The sequence below is a fragment of the Alnus glutinosa genome, chromosome 12, assembly GCF_958979055.1.
Source record: "Alnus glutinosa chromosome 12, dhAlnGlut1.1, whole genome shotgun sequence".
Taxonomy (NCBI): Eukaryota; Viridiplantae; Streptophyta; class Magnoliopsida; order Fagales; family Betulaceae; genus Alnus; species Alnus glutinosa.
Genome location: NC_084897.1, coordinates 26324135 through 26342185, shown reverse-complemented (window position 1 = coordinate 26342185; position 18051 = coordinate 26324135). Strand labels below are relative to the sequence as shown.

Below are 18051 nucleotides of genomic sequence, written 5' to 3'. Positions count from 1 at the left end.
TGTACCTTCTCAGATGCGCATCCCGTCCGGATCGCATCATATCACATTATATGTTAAATAATTAGTCAAGTTATAATTGTCTTTATAAAGTTGATTCTCGTCTAATACAAAATTAATATGAAACTTAGCATTTATGATTACCAAGCTATTTACCTTTCTACCAAGCTATTCACCTTTCTAATGTTGGATTGAGATGTTACAATTTTTTCTTTTTTATTTTTTTTTTAAAAAATTTGATCAAATCTGTTTGGTTCAGAAGAGTGAAAAAAAAAAAATGAAACGAAGGGCAAACCAAAGTTTTATGTTGGAGATGCTATATCTCTTATAAAATGATGTGGTAGTCCACGTTGCATTGTCACGTTAAGTATAATCATATTTAATTGTTTTGTAATTGATGTAATAATTATTATGTAGACTTACAAATTATCACGGCATTGTCTCGTCAGTCACAACCAAATTTTTATTATTTAGTGTTGATATAGTAAGTGTTTCGTGCACTATCATGCCAATTTGTAAAGAATTTGCAGTAATAAAATTATAGCTCCAAAACTACAATCACCCACTCGGTGAAAATATTGTACATTCACATTCTCATCTTCTCTGCGCTTCCTATCTTTCATTAGGAAGTAATACTATTTTTCACATTCAATTATTACACATTTTACACCAATTAACGTGATATATTTCAAGTGTCTGACATAAAGACTACTTAAAAAATGATACATCAACCGATATAAAATGAGTATGATAAATTGGGTTCTCATTTCGGACCTGAGGTATAGCCATCTTGGCAATCGGGCACTGCCACTGCACCAGAAGTCCTCCAATCAAAGTCGGACAAGGCCCCGGCGCGTGCACTTGAAAACTGCTTTATCTGACCCAAAGAAGGCACTGGTTCCGGAACTGTTTGCTTCTTCTTCTCATGATAGAAAAAAACATCAGGCATCCCATGACCTTGTTTTGGTCCTTTAAAACCAATCTTAACAATCTCTTTTTCCTTCTTTTCCTCAACCTCTTTGGGAAAAGAAACTCGCACGGTTGCGTGTGGTTTTGGTGGGAGTGAAACTGAAACCCGCTTAGGCTTTCTTTTGATCTTCTTCGTGCTCTTGACATGGCCCATGCACGAGACTTTTGGCGAGGTGGGCTCCCGTGCGTCAAAACTTGCCGTCTTCTTCTTTCTTCGAACCTCCGGAGGGATTATTGATATGGATGGACTGGAGGATCCTCTCGGCGCAGCAACCGCTTCTCCAGGGCTAAGAGGTGGACTTTGGAATGTTACTGCTGATGCGGCATGTGGTATTAGAAACCTTAACAACTTGCTTCTCAGCTTTGATGGTTTCTCCATTGAGATAAAAGCGTCCCAATAAAGGAGTTGTTCTTAAAAATCTTACACTCTTCTCTATTTGAATCTTCTAGCGCAGTACCGTTATATATATATATATAAAATAAAAATAAAAAAGAAAGAGAGAAAACTGAAGCTTTAGGAGCCGACGGCATGAGATTTTGACACGGTCGTAAGTGGATGCGTGAGGAGAGACATGGATGGATAAAGAGGTTGAAATGGTGGAAGTGATATTGGTGACGCAACGTAGTGCCGGCCAGAATTTAATACTGCCTCGATCAGTGCAGACGGCAATAGCGCATTAGCGCCTATAATACGTACTGGTGGAAGTGATTTTGCAGGTCGTACCCGGTTGATAGTAGTGTGTGTCTTGCTGTTATTTTTATACTTCCTTCGTTCGTCTTTGTCTTTGTCGATGGAGACCAAATCAAATCTGAATATTCATCAAAGATGCGGTGGATTGAATAATTTTCCTTTAGTGCATTTTTGGAAATTAGTTAGAAGAAGGATCTAAGTGAACGGAAATTTATAAGAATCGATCTTTCATTTCTTTAATGGGGAAAATTTCATGAATAATCAAAAGGTTACAGAGCGCTGTAGCCTAATACAAATGGAAATCAAAAGGGTTGTAGGGGGGGATTTGAAAATGGCCTGAAGGCCGGTCCAATAAAATCTTAGGTCGCGTTTGGTACGTAGAAATAAACCCAAGAATGGAAAACTAGAACGGTAACAAGAATTGTAAACACTGACATGTGACTCAACAAGACATTCCATGATTATCTCTGCTTTAGAAAATTCAGCTTATATATTTGCAGTTGAACATTGAAAGAAACAATAAAATACACTGATCAAATGCATTCTACCCACATCTAATGAACCATTTGCACTATAAAGGTGAGCCCCAACTCGCAAACTACTCCATTTAAGTCCACAAATATTACCCCAACAGAACACCATGCAGTGGATGATACATCAAGAGGTAACTTTTTTTTTTTTTTTTTGATGAATAATAATGATACATCAAGAGGTACTACTACAATACAAGCTGACATATCCGGCCAAGTTATTAATTTGCACATCTCTCCACCCTTTCGTGGTTGAGTCCACGTCTGCGGCAGTCCCATGTTTAAACATCTGCATATCAACTGCAAATGGACAAGTGAAGCCACAAGTCAGCCTTGTATCCACTCCAATCACAAGCTGAAATGTGTCAAAAGTTGTGGGTCTAGCATTTTTCACGTTAAAACGAAATACCCATTCTCTATCCAGGGAGTAAAGAACCCCCATCCCAAACAAAAACAAAAGCCATGTCAATAAACTACTCTTCTATCCAGCTGAGATTCCAATTTGTTAAATGCAAGGACAAAGAAGATGGAAGCTTCGTGTCACAACTAGACAAGCAGTATGTACAAGGAAGTTTCATATATCAAAAACCATTCCCAAAAACTTGCTGGAATAGACCTGAAGTGGCACAGAAACGTAAATAAGGCAAAGCCCAAAGAACAATCCAAAGCAAGTATAAAATGACCACCTCCTTGTCTAACTCCAGCCAGAAGAGAGTAGACAATACTGGTCTAAATCCTCCTTAAAGAACAGTCAAGTGGAAAGATAAACATGAGAATTTCATCCCTACAGATAAAGAGCAATTTCTTTCTTAACAATCATTGAGATGAGAGCTTGAAGAAGAATTTGACCTTAGCTTTCATTCAGTCTATTTATCAATAATGACTTAACGAGTGCTCTTGTCATCTTTGTCACTCGTTTGTGGAGTATACTGGCTGGTAGATGATGGAGAGTACCCAGGTTGGCTTGGTGAGTACCCTGCACTTGGGCTGCACGAGAGTAAACAGTGATGTAAGAAGCATATTGGCGCCCATTAGGTCAATAAGAAGCTTGAAAGAGCTATTTCAAGAACTAGGATTGTTTCTCAGCTTACCTGTACGTTGGAGAACTTGGACTGTCAGGGCTCACTCCAGAATTGTATGGACTAAATGGGAAAAAAATGAAAACATCATTCAAAACATTTTTAACACTCAATCAAAGCAGTATATGTCAATTCTCTCACAAACCACAATACATAGCATTTGCAAGGAGAAAGAGAAGGGGAGGGGGGGAGGTAGTTGGATATTTTCAGTTGACCAGGATCACAACGCCTAAGACATTTTATCTGGACAAAACATGCAGTGCAACCCCTGATAGTCACAGGCTGATCTAAACCCCCTTCACACACCAGTCCGTTATATATATATAGACCATTAAACAAGCAAGCCAACTATTTAAAAACTGAGGCAGATAATCAGAAAGTTAAAAAACAGAAACCATGCTACAAATAGTGCTGGAATAGAGGTAATATGAAGACCAAGAACATGCTGCTGACAAAATAGTAAACTTACCTACTGGGGCTGTATGTTGGGCTAGATGGAGAATAAGATGGGGATGTCGGTGAATATGATGGTGACGTTGGACTGCAACAGAAAATGAAAAGTTCAAGCATATCATACAGCCTGAAGATAGATCACCGTAGTAATGGAAAAGCAAGGAAAAAAAATATTCACACCACTGGCCAAGACAGAGATGGAACAATTCAGCTGAAAATGTAATTTGGAAATGTAAAAATGACTACAATCACACATTTGTATCACCAAAATGATCAGCAATAGGACATTTTGCAAAATGGCTTACCTATAATTAGGAGATGTAGGACTATATGGACTCGATGGTGACAATCTTGGACTCGATGGGGAGTACGCCAGTGAAGGGCTGTACTTTGCTGACTGTGGATTGTAGGATGGAGATGTCGGACTATAACTAGGTGAGGTTGGACTATACCCTGGAGACGTGGGGCTATAGGCTGGTGAGGTAGGGCTGTACGAGGGAGATGTGGGGCTGTACGAGGGTGAGGTTGGGCTGTATGAAGGAGATGTGGGACTGTACGAAGGCGACGTGGGACTGTAAGATGGGGAAGTGGGGCTGTATGCCGGTGAAGTGGGGCTGTATGCCGGCGAAGTGGGGCTGTATGCCGGCGAAGTGGGGCTGTAACTGGGAGAGGTAGGGCTGTAAGTAGGAGAGGTTGGGCTGTAGCTGGGAGAGGTTGGACTGTAGCTGGGAGAGGTTGGGCTGTAGCTGGGAGAGGTAGGCGAGTAAGATGGACTCGTAGGAGAATAGGCAGGACTGGTTGGGCTATAGCCAGGAGAACTAGGGCTATATGTTGGGGATGTTGGGCTATAACCAGGGGAGGTGGGACTGTATCCCGGGGAGGTGGGGCTGTACCCCGGGGAGGTGGGGCTGTACCCCGGGGATGACGGACTGTAGCCCGGAGATGATGGACTGTAGCCCGGTGATGACGTAGGAGAAAAAGCCATTCCACCGACATAAGGAGAAAACTGAGCATCTGTAATGGGTGACAGCCGGAGATTTGGGCTCAGCAAATAATTTGGGGACATCAAGCCCTCATGATATGGAGTTCCTGAAACTGGAGATCGGGAAGGTGTCATGCCAAAATCCAGACCATCCATATAACTAGGCAGTTGGAGTTCAATAGCATTCTTCAACATCTCATCATTGAGATACAAGGCACAGTCTCCTGTGCCAATTGGTGCAAGCTGACCTAACATTATGTTTTCGGTAACGCCCCTCAAGTGATCTGTTTCAGCATATACTGCAGCATCAAGAAGAATGTCCACTGTTTCTTCAAACGAGCATCTCATCATCGGCCCAGTATCATTTCGATTGATGCCATGACGGGTGATGGCCATTAAATGACCACGATAGGTCATGGTATCGCACAGGATAGCTAGATGGCGGTAATTCACATAAGATCCATCAAAAGATATGACAACCCGCAACTCATCCAGCAGGGACCGACGAACTGCCTCAATTCCAAGAACTTCAATTACTTCAATTAAGTGATTGCTTGTGGTCCTCCTTGCATCTACGTCTTCATGACAAATAACAGCCAATAGATTGACACCTTCTGTATCCAACATCCACTCTTGTTCTGGCTTAAATCCTTCATTCTCATCAAACTTGTTTATCTTACATTGTTTGATGAACACCTTGTTGATATCTGGGATACCTCGAAGAGCCATTTCTGTCAACATGTTACTCTCGATCTTCTTCAGGAAAACGTCATCTTCAGCAGATTCATCCTGCAGTTCCCCCTTCGGAGCTTCATCATTCATGATACGGATTCGAAGGATCAGTTTTTCAGCATTGTCGTCATTGAAAATACAAGTCAAATCATCATCAAATTCAAGGTTGATCTTCTCAGCAATGTCAGCCATGCTTAACTTCTTGTCCACCATCATTTCTCGATTCAACTCTATGCGAAGCAACCAAGGAGAGATTTTTTCAGGCGCAACCTCTTCATCTGGCATTTCATAATAGGATCTGACAAAATCAACATCCTCTTCAATTATTGTGCTCATGGGATCCGGATCATACCATACCTCTGTAGCTTGAGTTACACTCCGAAGAGTAGTGTATTCCAAAGCACACTGAACATTCTTTGCCCTCTCCTTAGTTTTACCAACTTCAGGCTTCAGGTACACAGAGAGAGAAGGTGTTTTGATCCTCTTAGCTACATTAATGATTTCCCTCAACCTGGGAACACCAAGGGTGACATTCTTTGCACTGACACCGGCATAGTGAAAGGTATTTAGGGTCATCTGTGTTGCAGGCTCACCGATAGACTGAGCGGCAACACAACCGATCATTTCCCCCGGTGCTACAAGTGACTGCAGGAAGCGCGATTCTATTTCACCAATAACCCACTCAAATGCTTCACGAGTAAGCTTGTACTCCTCCAATACCCTCTTACTGGCAAAAGTGCTACGAAGCAAAATACTAAAGAAGAGGGTAGCATTCTTCTGAGCTTCAACACTCAACAAATCGTCACCCGGTACAACCTTCAGCCTCTCCTGGAGCTTATCAACAGCTTCCACAATTTCCATTGGATGCATATCAGAATGCCTTCGAGGGTCAATCTTAAAGATCTTTTGCGCATTCCATATGAGCCTCTTAAGGTTGACAGGTAATGGCCAGGAATTATCACCCGTCGTGGCAATCTCTGTTCCCAGTTGGTACCTGTCAGCTTCAAGCTTTTGAACTTCAGCATCAAACACGTTGCGAAACTCTCTGATGGTTTTCAAGTCTTCAATGTGTTCTTGCATCATGTAATCAGGGTTCCAGTGTTCATCATCAAACTCATAACTGAAAACCCTATCAAATTCTGATTTTTTCATTTTCAAAGAATCCAGCCTCTGTGATTCTATCCAGACAGCATCCATACCGTCTTCCCCATATAGAAATTGGATAACATCACCCAAAGAATTGCGTACAGTCCCATCATATTTGACCATAATATCTTCCATAGCCTTCACAAGTCGCCTTTGGATGTACCCCGTTTCAGAAGTCTTCACTGCAGTATCAATAAGACCTTCCCTACCACCCATGGCATGAAAAAAGAACTCTTGTGGGGTCAGTCCACGTAGATATGAGTTCTCCACAAATCCACGACTTTCTGGTCCATAATCATCTTTGGTAAAATGGGGCAAAGTCCTGTCTATGAACCCATATGGGATTCGCTTACCCTCAACATTCTGCTGCCCCACACAAGCAGTCATCTGCGATATGTTGATGAAACTACCTTTGGATCCTGCAGTAACCATAGCCTTGAGATTGTTACTCTCAGATAAACTCTTCTGGGCACTACTTCCGGCATCATCACGTGCCCTATTCAACGTCTGAAAAACAGCAGATATATTTCAGTTAGCATTTGGCAGAAAGCAGCCAAAACAGGGAATAGCATAGAAAAATAAATTTGACTCAGGACCTGGTTCACTTTGTTTTCAAATGACTCCATCATAGTACGTCCAGGTTCAGGTTCTAGCTCCCTTGCTTGGGCTTTTCTGATAAGGTCTTTCACTTCATTTTTCGCTTTAGAAATAGTCTCATTAATTGTTTCCATTGTTGCTGCATCGGCAATTGTATCTCCAATCCCAATGCTAAAACCATTCTGCAAAAGCCAGTAATTAACCAGCCACTGCACATGACCCAGAAACTTGCGAGCCGCATCTGGACCAACCTCTTCCCTGTACACATGAACACCAATTTAAAAATAAAAATAAATTGAGGAACTTCAAAAAAACTTATAGAGAAAAACGCCAAGATTCACCAATAATGCTAACCGTGATTTTATTTTTTACATTAAGTTTCCAACAGCAGGTGCGAAATCGTGTTTCATTAGAACAGATGGAAATAAGTTTAACCGATAGTGTTATCAATAGTGATATTTCCCACAGTTACACATTGGGTATCAACTTCAAAAGAAAAAATTGGCTATTTTGGAGTGTCTAAATCAAAAAAGATGGCTTGTCATATTTTGGCTGTAAATCAGAATAAGCATACTACATCTAAAAATGTGAGCACATAGCTATATGTTTAAAACGCCTACCAAATAACATGTATAAGACTTCCTGAAGATGTCCCAAGTGTCTTCTTGCAAAGAGTTCCAGCAAGTAGCTCCCCCCTTTCTATTCTCACTTGAGTGTCCCCTGGAGTTATGAATCCAGTTTCTGACTCCGAGTGCCAGGCAGAAGTTCGTGTGAGATTTATCTGTTTTGGTATAATAAGATTGAAAACTTGTTTTCCAGTCCAATAAGGCCCTGGCTTCAAAATTGCCGGAGCAGGAATTTTCCCATCAAAATCCTCCCACCACATCAAGATGTTCATGAAAACATCCTGCAGAAACCATTACAAATTAGACTCCTGAAAGGTTCATAAGAAAACGAAAAAATCAAACCGACCAGAGGAAATAAGACTAATTTATCCATCACAGTTACCTTCGATATAAGTGTGTCCCTCTTGGTGATTTTACGGCAACCTAAAAGCGTATCCTGGACTATTCCCATAACAGGACGATTTGCTTGAGGGGACACAATGCATTTAGGCACCATCATTAGCTCCAACACCTCTGCTCTAGTTTCAAACGACTGAGGAACATGCATATTCATTTCATCGCCATCAAAATCAGCATTATATGGAGAGGTAACAGATAAATTCAGACGGAAAGTTGAGTATGGCATAATCTTGATTCTGTGCCCCATAATAGACATCTTATGCAGACTAGGTTGCCGATTAAAGAGTACAAAGTCTCCATCATTCAAATGCCGCTCCACCTGCAACCATGTGAGTGAAAGTTGAGACTGATGATAAAGAGCAGAGACCTAATTAAAAACCATTTATTATAGAAGACAATGCCTTGTATCCAAGCTCCAGATGGTGATCACTACTTTTCTTCAAGTAACGGAGATCTAGTCTTTGTCCATCATTCCTTATGATATACTTGGCACCAGTTTTACCAGGTGGAGGATGGGGCCCATATTCAACAAGCTCCTTCAACCTGTTTCATTAAAATGGAAAACGGGGTGCAAATCCGTTCACTAACAACTAGACGAAAAAATAGAGAGCAAAGGATAATTGGAGCATTAGTATAAGAATATGGAAAAGACTACAGACCTTTCTATGTTATACGGAGTAACAGTCTCTGGATATGTGAGATTTAAAGCAATACTCCACGGTACGCCCAATTCATCTATATTAATGTTTGGATCTGGAGTAATAACAGTTCGTGCTGAAAAATCCACACGTTTCCCCATCAGATTACCTCTAATCCGACCTTCCTTTGCCTTAAGCCTACTACATATAGATTTAATGGGTCTTCCTGATCTTTGGGTAGCCTGTATGGTAAAGAAACGCATCAGCTGATGCATAGAATCATATGTCTAGGAGACATGTCTATATGTTTAAGCAGCCATACCCTCGGCTGTCCAGGTAAATCATTGTCAAAATATGTGGCTACATGGAATTGCAACAACTGTGCAAACTCCGAAATGATATGTGCAGGTGCCCCATTCCTCTCTTGTTTCCTCAGATTCTCATTGTGCCGTATTATCATCGCCAACTGATGAGTCAAATCATCCTGCACTCGACAAAAACATGAAGTCAAAATTGAGCCAGCACTATAAGAAGGATTGACCCCACCCCCCTATCTCTTCTGATACTTAAACTAACAGCTACTATAAATACATCAATAACACCTTACCTAGCACAAACAAAACAAGTTGGTACAAACTAATATTTACAAAGAAATCCCAGGTGTCCAGGACACTTGAGAGGAAAAAACAGCAAAAGAGACTTGCCTCGCTCCTGGAGGAGGTATCCATCATCACAGAGGGTCTAACAGGAGGTGGAGGAATTGGAAGTACTTGTAGAATCATCCAGTCTGGACGAGCATACTTAGGGTTCAAGCCCAACAGTTGGCAGTCTTCATCACTTATTCTCTTCAGAACACTAAGAACCTGCAACATGCTCAACAGAATGTTAGCACCATGCAACAACTAGTTTAGAATGAAGGCAGCAATATCTTGCACGTGGAATCAGTTACCCTTTCTGCGGTAAGTGTTTGTTTTCTTTCCGCAGGTTCAGGAAGCTGTTCTTGATCATCATTTTTCTTCCTTTGTGCCTTGTACTCTGCAATCATTTTCATGCCTTCGATAGTGAGCTTTGGCTGCTGAGCACCACAGCCACCACGACTCTTTTTGACTGGTTCTTCAGAATCTTGACCATGAACCTCAAGTTCATCACCACCTTCACATTTGGTTTTGTTCTTGCAGGCATCCAAAATCTTTTTTAATCTATTTTTGGGATTCTTTATTTTCATTGCTTGCTTAAACTTTTGGTCTTCCTGCAAGAAGGGAAGTCAAGTAAAAAGTGTTGAAGCTAATGATCTCCGGAACACGAAGAATTAATGTCATAACTCTCGTAAGCAATCAAACTGATAAGATGAGAGATACCATATGAAACGCAACTAAAAACCCTTATCCAAGAATCAATATATCAAAGTGCCATCCAGCCTTTTGGATCCTTCTATCAGAGAAAGAGCAGGCGACTAAAATTATTAAAAGATTATAATTTATAACACTTATATCTCACCTGACAAGCAACTCAGGTGTAACCAAAGGAAGAGTCTTTTACAATGCTTGGACTAATCAGGCAACCAAGGAAGCCAATTTTGGGGTTCATCTTGGTTCAATAAAATTAACTATCATTACCATAATAATGTCTATTGTTCCAACAACCCTCAACTCTTTTGCTATTCTACTCCAGTATAATCCTTTGGTCGCAATAAAATGCTTTGTTAATCCTATTTCAGTATCATATTCCAATCAGGTCATGGTCCAGGCATCTAACACTTAAAACTCACAAAGCCCAAAATCCTAGTAAACGCCAAACTTGTTAAGGGCATGAGTGGCTTTAGAGTAGAGTACCTCGTCGGCCAGAATCTTAGAGCAATTAAAGCAAACACAGCGCATGATACTGAGCACAGTCTTCAAAAATCCGATATGAAACATGGGCTTGGCGAGCTCGAGGTGCCCAAAGTGGCCCGGGCACTCGGCCATGTTCGCTGTGCAAGTATCGCACTTCATCTTCCTATCAATGGTGCCAAGCCGAGAGTCGCTTAGACCGCCCATCTTCGGCTTCCCCCTCTCCATCGTCTCGCTGTGCTCAATCTGCACCACGGACATTTGCCTCTGCACACCAAAACACCAATCGTTCGTTCAAACTCTAAATAAATAACCCTAAAACCCAAATTCACGAAAAAACGAAAAAGAAATCGGAATTTTGCTAAGAGTTCATTTTCTGTTTTTCATGATTTCTCGGTAACCAAACACGGACCGAGGAATTTTGATGAGATAAATAGGAAGACGATAAGAGAAGTGGAGGATTACGATCTCGTCGGGGCTGAGTATGCCGAACTGAACCATGCGGACTTTGGCGACCTCCGCTGGAGAGTAAGGGAATCGAATATCCATGGCGATCGGAGTACGCAAAACCCTAAGGTCTCGGCGAGGGAGAGTTCGAAAAGTTCAAAATCTTTTTCGTTTCAGAAATTTTTGATCGTTTCGGTTTCTTTGTTTTTCGGTTTTTTCGAAATGTTTCGTTTAGTATTTTTACTGAGAGAGAAGGTGAGAGATCGGCTGCGCCACGCTTAGACTCTCAGAGAAACTCTCAGAGCCTCCAAACGATCGAAAGGATTAGCCCTAGGGTCATATTTATAGAAGGGGAAAGACGGCCTTGTGCGCACTGACCTAATTCAAGGCTATCGTGCGCCGAATGCGCACTTACGCTTCTTTCGGTCGAAAAGACATAAACACCTTTATCTTTGTTCTAATAACGAGAATGCCCTCCAAACGTAAACACCTTCATCTTTAACCATCCCGGCCGCCGGAGATAAAATAGTTACTCAAAAAGTATCAATCTCTACTTTAATCACTGGCTATCTTAAAAACACTCCAACAATAATCTCTATTCCACTCTTCATTTTCTTTAAATAATTTAATTAATATTTTTTTATTGTTTTATTTTCTTTCTCTCCTTCTTCTCTCTCTCTCTCTCCGGTCACTCCTCCTCCCCGATGGGTTCACTAGAATTCCACACTCAATCAACTTCCGGCCAAAACAACAACAAACACCAATTATGTCAAGAATTGATTAAACCCAAATTCACAAATCTCATGAGTTTGTCTAAAATCTAATAAAAGATTCACACACACACACACGGCCGGATGTCCCCAACACACACACAACCGAAATTACTAACACCACCACAGGGAACACACTCAATCAGCTAACTAAGGAAAAAACCACAGAAAAAACCCCTTCAAATCGATAGAAGTCGCCGAAAATCGCTTTTCAACAGTTGGACGACGACCCGCAGGAAAATCGGCGCGCCTTTGCTCGACGGAAATTGGTGCTTCTCCTCGCCGAAAATCGATGCCTTTGCTCGCCGGAAATCTGGGCCTCTGCTCGCCGAAAAAAAAAATCGGCGCCTCTCCTCCATCGACCCACCTTTCTCGTACTCCTCTTGGATTCTTCTCATTTCTTCTTCGTCGAACCCGTGGGGAAGTGGGGGAGATGCGGGATTGGAAAGAAAGGGACGGAGACGAGAAATGAGCGAGCGAGAGAGAGAGAGAGAGAACGAAATGGGAGAGAGGGTGAGAGAAAGAGAAAATATAATAATTTATTGTTCATGAAGTTAGGAAAAAAGTTAGAATAACTACTCTGTTGGAAGAAGAAAAAGAGAGAAAAATAACCAAATTTAACTTTTCGGTTAAAATAACACTCCTGCTGGAGATGCTCAAACCAATCATCCATATCCATAAGAGTTGTCTTATTTTTTAATGATATTAATTGTATTAATTCCTAGCAATCTAACAATAAATTTGCTATAATGTCTATCTTATCCTAAAACTTTGTTAGTATTTACAAGTTTCTCTTAGAGCACTTCCAATGGCTTATGTATTTTTCAATTTAAAATAGCTAATCAAAATTTATTTTATCTAATTTAGTTAATGGGTTTTAAAATGCACTATACATCCGATTATCTATTATTAACTCTATATTATTTTTTATTATTTTTCATTATAATATTTTTTTTTCTACGTGGGTCCCGCTTGATAACTCCACTACTTAGTCTACTTTACACACTTTCCCTTAGATCTCCACTGTAAAGGAAGAAAAAAAAAAAAGGAAGTACATGGAGTGGTGGAGGGAAAAAAGAAAAAAACAAAGCTAAAAAGGTGAAGATAAAGAATAAAAAAAAAAAAAAATAGATAAATGAATAATATAACTCTATTTGTAGAGTTGCACTATTTATGGAATTAAGAAAAATTTAGTATAGAGTTGAAATACATAAGCTGATGGAGTATATTTTTAACACTTTTATTATTTATTCTAACTTAAAGTTGCAAATAAATAATTCATTGGGAGTGCTATGAGCATCCCATTGGATGATCTAAATTTCAATCTATTTTACATAACCAAAATTCACTTTTTGCTAGTTTAGATAACCATTAATAAAACAATCCTCCATCCGATTATCTAAATTTATATCTATTTTATTAAAATAATCATTTTTAATCAATCTAAAATAGGTAATCAAAATAGATAAACACTGGGACTGCTCCCTTCATCTCCTTCTACCCATATAGACAACACCCAAACAAAAAACTAATTCAACGCAGCATATTCAGACCCATGGCTTCAATCTCTCAAAACTCCCAAGTCGTAGGTGTAAATGGAAATGCAAAAAAGCATTTGTGAGTTTAATTGTGTTGAAGGCGCACCATTTCGTAGATGATATTACGAAACGAAGGAAATTGAAGGAAAATGTGAGGAGGAAGGAGCCGAACAAACTGGGAACAGAGCATTGGAATTTGAATATTAAATTTCACAATTTCGAAGTCGGAATTGACAATAGAATAGAATCAAAAGAGCTTTGACTTTGAGTCCAATCTCGCTTGTATGATCAAGAAATTCTCACATGAGGACGTCCCCATGTACTCGTCCAGTCACGAGACGGTGTTCTCCGACCTCCAATCAGAGTTTTTTCTTCGAAAATTCGGACCTAGAATTCTCTGGTTAACAAGATCCATGGCTACAATTAATCTCACAAAACTTCAATCTTGGAGAAGCTGTCGACAACATGATTTTGGAAGAGTTCGAGGTCGTGTTTGTGGTTTCCTTACATGGACACATGTTGACGCCGGTGTTTTGTCGGAACAAAGAGAGATAACAGAGCAAAAGAGTTAATTGAAGAAGAAGAAGAAGAAGAAGGGGAAGAAGAAGTCAGAAACAGAAAGGCCTGAGGATAAAGGGTTGTGTTCAGTGATGGAGCTTCAACGAAGAGTATCGTTGGAGAGAGAAAAAAAAAATTAAAAGAGGAAGAAGAAAGTGTAAGTAAAGAAAGAGAAAGTAATAATAATAAAAAAAAAATACACGTATCCCGGCAAACTACCACTCAATTGTCAATATAACTCATAAACTATTAATTGTGTCAATTGCCCCCTCAAACTATTAAGAAATGTTAATATCTCCCTAATACCAACAAAAAGATAAAAATAACCCTAAATTTTTTTAAAAAAGATAAAAATATCCTTATAAATTCAAAAACTAAAACTAAAAAAAAAAACTAAAAAATTATTTTTTAAAAAACAAATTAAATAAATAACGAAAAAAAAACGAAAAAGAAAGTTTTTTTTTTTTTTTTTTTTAAAAAAACAAACGAAAAAATAACTGAAAAATATAAAAACAATTTTTTTTTTTTAAAAAAAAACAAACGAAAAAGAAAAAGGAAAAACCAGTTTTTTATTAAATTAAAAAAACGAAAAAGAATGATTTTTTTTTAAAAAAAAAAATGAAAAAATAACTGAAACTTACAAAAATAATAAATTTATACAAAAAAAAAAACTGGTTTTTTTTTTTTTTTTGTATAAATTTTTGTTATTTTATATATTTTAAAATATTTTTTTAGTTTTTATTTTATTTTAATAATTTTGTGAAGGGTATTTTTATCATTAGGGAGACATTGACAGTTTTTGGTAGTTTAGGGGAGACATTAACATAATTGGTAGTTTGAGGGGGACATTAACAATGAAGTGGTAATTCGAAGGAGTTATGTATATTTTTTAAATTAAAAAAAAAAAAAAGAAAAAGAAAAAAAGAATGAATTCGTGTACAGTATCATGCCCATGTGGCGTGATACTGTGCATGCCGCATGTGGCGTGACATCCTCTTAATAATAATTAATAGAGTTAGAAGAAAAATATAAGATGATTAATTTTATTTTTTTATTTATTTTTTTGTTTTTTGAAGGAATATAAGAGGATTACTCTGTGTCTTATATATAGCAACACCGACGCGTTACGCGTCTTTGAAAATTCTTGCTTCGTTGCAAACAATTAGACGTCTTTGAAACTCTCTCAGACCGTCAACAACAATCCTGAATTCATCCATGGCCTCTATCTACTGCTGTAAGGAGTGCCAGACCGACCTCAATCTCAGTACGGCCCATCTCTTCCCACCGGAGTTCTACTTCGAGGCTGGGAACAAGGGCACGCTTTCCTTCTCGTGGGTCGACTCCTCCAAGTTCCGGTTCGAGAAGGAGGACAAGATCAAGCCCTTCTTCGAGACCGTCAACTACTGGGGGATCCAGAGGAAGAGGACCAAGATCAAGTGCAGCAGCTGTGGGTGTCTTGTTGGGTACGTTTACGACGATGGTCCTCCTCTCACGAACAGTACCGGCCAGTTCCACATGGGTCCCAGCCAAGTTATTCCTCGAGCTCCGAGGTATCGGTTCAAGACCAAGGCGCTTCAGATCGCATCGCAAACCTGAAAGCTTTTCTGAGTGTTTGGACTTCATTGGGTTTTTCTATTTTTTGGTAATGCTTTCTGGATATTTTCATTCGTCACATCTCTTTTTGACAGTTTTGTGTTCTTTGGGATGCAAAGGGTTCGCTTTCGCAACGTTCTGCTTTGTCACCATTGTTGTTCATACCTTTGTCATATAAAATGGTTCTTCTTTGCAAAGTTATTGATCATTTTTATTACTATTTTGCTATGGATATACTTATGAATCAATGGCTGCCATTCTGACTTGATGGGACTTGTTAATTTTACATCTTGTTGTACATTGTAGTGTAGGTATTATGTGATTTTAGAATCTTCTAATACATCCCCTTCCTTCTTGTGTGATGTGCTCCCTTATTTTAAGATGGGTTGATTATTAGGCCTTTATCTTCATATATGTCAGAAAATCAGACATAGTACTTTCTTTGTCATAATGCTAGCTTTTGATGATCTCTAGCGTGAATGCATAGCTAATTGGCTAAAACCCCTAGCATATCAAACTGGTCATTGTGAAATAGGTTAGTCCAAGTAGCAATAGATTGTAAGAGTGATAAATGTCCACTAATGTAGTCTTAGAAGACTAAGCTGCTGATCTGTGTCTTCTACTTGTTTCTTGGGGGAAATGGAATGGATATGAATGATTTGTATTAGAGAGAGGAAGTATTTGTTAGGGAGATACAACTTATGGAGTCTTTCAATGAGACCATAATATGGTATATTTGATACTACTCAACCTAAAAGCTTAGGTCAATGGGTTCAGGCCTAACTATACTATGTTCACCACTCATAATATGTTTTCAATGCAAAACTTAATCTTTCTCGCGTGTATACTCAACAGTATTGGTTACAAGAGTAACCCTTGGGAAGAATAATGTGATTTCTTTTTTGGCTGTGGAATGCAGAGGATGATTGATATTGGACTGCCACGGAGTTGGATGAATGGGATTTTAAGGACTCGGCAGGATGAATTGTAGATCAGAATTTTACTAGGGTTCTGAAAGAGCATAGTATGATGAGGAGTTATAATTTTAGGCAATGAGTAATTGCTATGGTCCTATGCAGTGCTTAGTTGAATGGTGGAAATTACCCCTGACCAATTTGAACTGCTATTGCACAGGAACTGCATAAAGTTCTTAGAGAAATGAGAGTGAATGGGTGATACATGGGAAAATAGGGCCCTTTTACTTCTGAAGAAAAAGAAAAAACAAATAATGGAAAAACCTGATTTACGATTCTGAGGAAAGTATTTTTCGTCTTCTTTTGTTAAAATTTTTGTTTTCTGCATTTTGTTTGCTCTTCTCAAAACAACAACATTAACATACAATCTAAACACAAAACACTCATAAAAATATAAAAACAGTTTTCACACTTATGTTACTTCAAAATACTTTTTGAAACAAAAAATAAAAAGTACCATCCAAGACACGTTAACAAACAAAGCCGAATCATGTTTGGCCTTCTTCCCCGAATAGGTTTGCAATTTGGTCTATATGAATTTAGTGACATAAATTTGGATTTGCAAAAATAAAAGCTTGAAAGCTTCCCTGAGCAGTACTCCCCTATACTTCTGTCATGTGTGATTAGTGTGTGCATTATAAAGTACAAGTCTTGGTTGGTTTTGATGGAGGATGAAATTAAGTGACTCTTTTATAATGCTCTTTTCCCCCTCAATTTTGTTTTATTCTTTTGTAGTACTCTTCTTTTGAAAGCTTCCCTGAGCAGTACTCCCCTATACTTCTGTCATGAATTAAGAACCCATGTGTGATTAGAGTGTGCATTATAAAGTACGAGTCTTGTTTGCTAGGCCACTATTCTGTTGGTAATCAACAAGCTGAATTCTTCAATATACTACTCAAAATCAGTAAAAGCCGCCCAAATTCCCAATAGATCTGTTTCTCTAGTTATGTAATAAACAATTGAGTTCTTCTTGGGCCATCTTACAATTATATAATAGATCAAACAAATGCTTCTTTCAAATGGAAGGATGGTGGAATCTCTACAAAACTACGGCCTTGTTTGTTAAGTGACGGAACGGTACACAGTAATGCGGTTACTGTTCATGTATTTCTTTTTTCGCTATTTCATATTTTTTAATATCAATCAACATCGAAACATTCTCACTTTTTTCACTTTTTATATCACATCAATAATTTTTTATTACTATTCAAATAAAACAATTTACTACAATCCAAAACTTTTTCACTTTTCTATACAATTTTTTTTTTATTTTTTATTTTTTATTTTATTTTATATCACATCATCACTTTTTACTAATTCCAAAATTAACAACCCACTATTCTGTTCTGTTCTGTACATGTCTTTGTCAAACAAGCCCTACAATTGAAGCAAATGCATCTGGTAGTTACTCTAATTGGATAGAGAATACTAATAATTTTATTGTCTGGCGCAGCAAATGTGAGAGAGTCCTTATAAAGTTCATTTGTCTTTGCAAGTTTTGGG

At 38.7% G+C, this 18051-nt stretch overlaps 3 protein-coding genes across 3 annotated transcripts; 1 reads left to right on the top strand and 2 right to left on the bottom strand.

Annotated features, from left to right (window-relative positions):
• Positions 1–509: 509 nt before the first annotated feature.
• LOC133852370 (uncharacterized protein At1g76070-like) lies at positions 510–1738 on the bottom strand. The gene has a single exon (XM_062289109.1). The coding sequence runs from the start codon at positions 1343–1345 to the stop codon at positions 761–763; it is 585 nt and encodes a 194-aa protein (XP_062145093.1). The 5' UTR covers positions 1346–1738; the 3' UTR covers positions 510–760.
• Positions 1739–2095: 357 nt separating this feature from the next.
• On the bottom strand, positions 2096–11417 carry LOC133851426 (DNA-directed RNA polymerase II subunit RPB1). The gene is made up of 15 exons (XM_062287854.1): positions 11134–11417; positions 10672–10935; positions 9789–10088; positions 9544–9702; positions 9162–9323; positions 8861–9081; positions 8603–8744; positions 8185–8520; positions 7797–8083; positions 7176–7434; positions 4025–7086; positions 3736–3807; positions 3279–3329; positions 3037–3174; positions 2096–2487 (listed from the first exon to the last, which is right to left on the bottom strand). Exons 1-14 carry the CDS (start codon positions 11215–11217, stop codon positions 3072–3074), a joined length of 5502 nt encoding a protein of 1833 aa, XP_062143838.1. The 5' UTR covers positions 11218–11417; the 3' UTR covers positions 2096–2487; positions 3037–3071.
• Positions 11418–15096: 3679 nt separating this feature from the next.
• On the top strand, positions 15097–16860 carry LOC133851742 (uncharacterized). The gene is made up of 2 exons (XM_062288297.1): positions 15097–15623; positions 16494–16860. The coding sequence occupies exon 1, from the start codon at positions 15197–15199 to the stop codon at positions 15575–15577; it is 381 nt and encodes a 126-aa protein (XP_062144281.1). The 5' UTR covers positions 15097–15196; the 3' UTR covers positions 15578–15623; positions 16494–16860.
• The last annotated feature ends 1191 nt before the right edge of the window (positions 16861–18051 follow it).

Coding starts and splice junctions, on each gene's coding strand:
- LOC133852370 (XM_062289109.1), bottom strand. CDS start 1,345: ATGGAGAAACCATCAAAGCTGAGAAGCAAGTTGTTAAGGTTTCTAATA.
- LOC133851426 (XM_062287854.1), bottom strand. CDS start 11,217: ATGGATATTCGATTCCCTTACTCTCCAGCGGAGGTCGCCAAAGTCCGC. Junction 7,435..7,796: donor AGTCTTATACATGTTATTTG/GTAGGCGTTTTA, acceptor TCATGTGTACAG/GGAAGAGGTTGGTCCAGATG. Junction 7,087..7,175: donor TTGAAAACAAAGTGAACCAG/GTCCTGAGTCAA, acceptor GCTGTTTTTCAG/ACGTTGAATAGGGCACGTGA.
- LOC133851742 (XM_062288297.1), top strand. CDS start 15,197: ATGGCCTCTATCTACTGCTGTAAGGAGTGCCAGACCGACCTCAATCTC.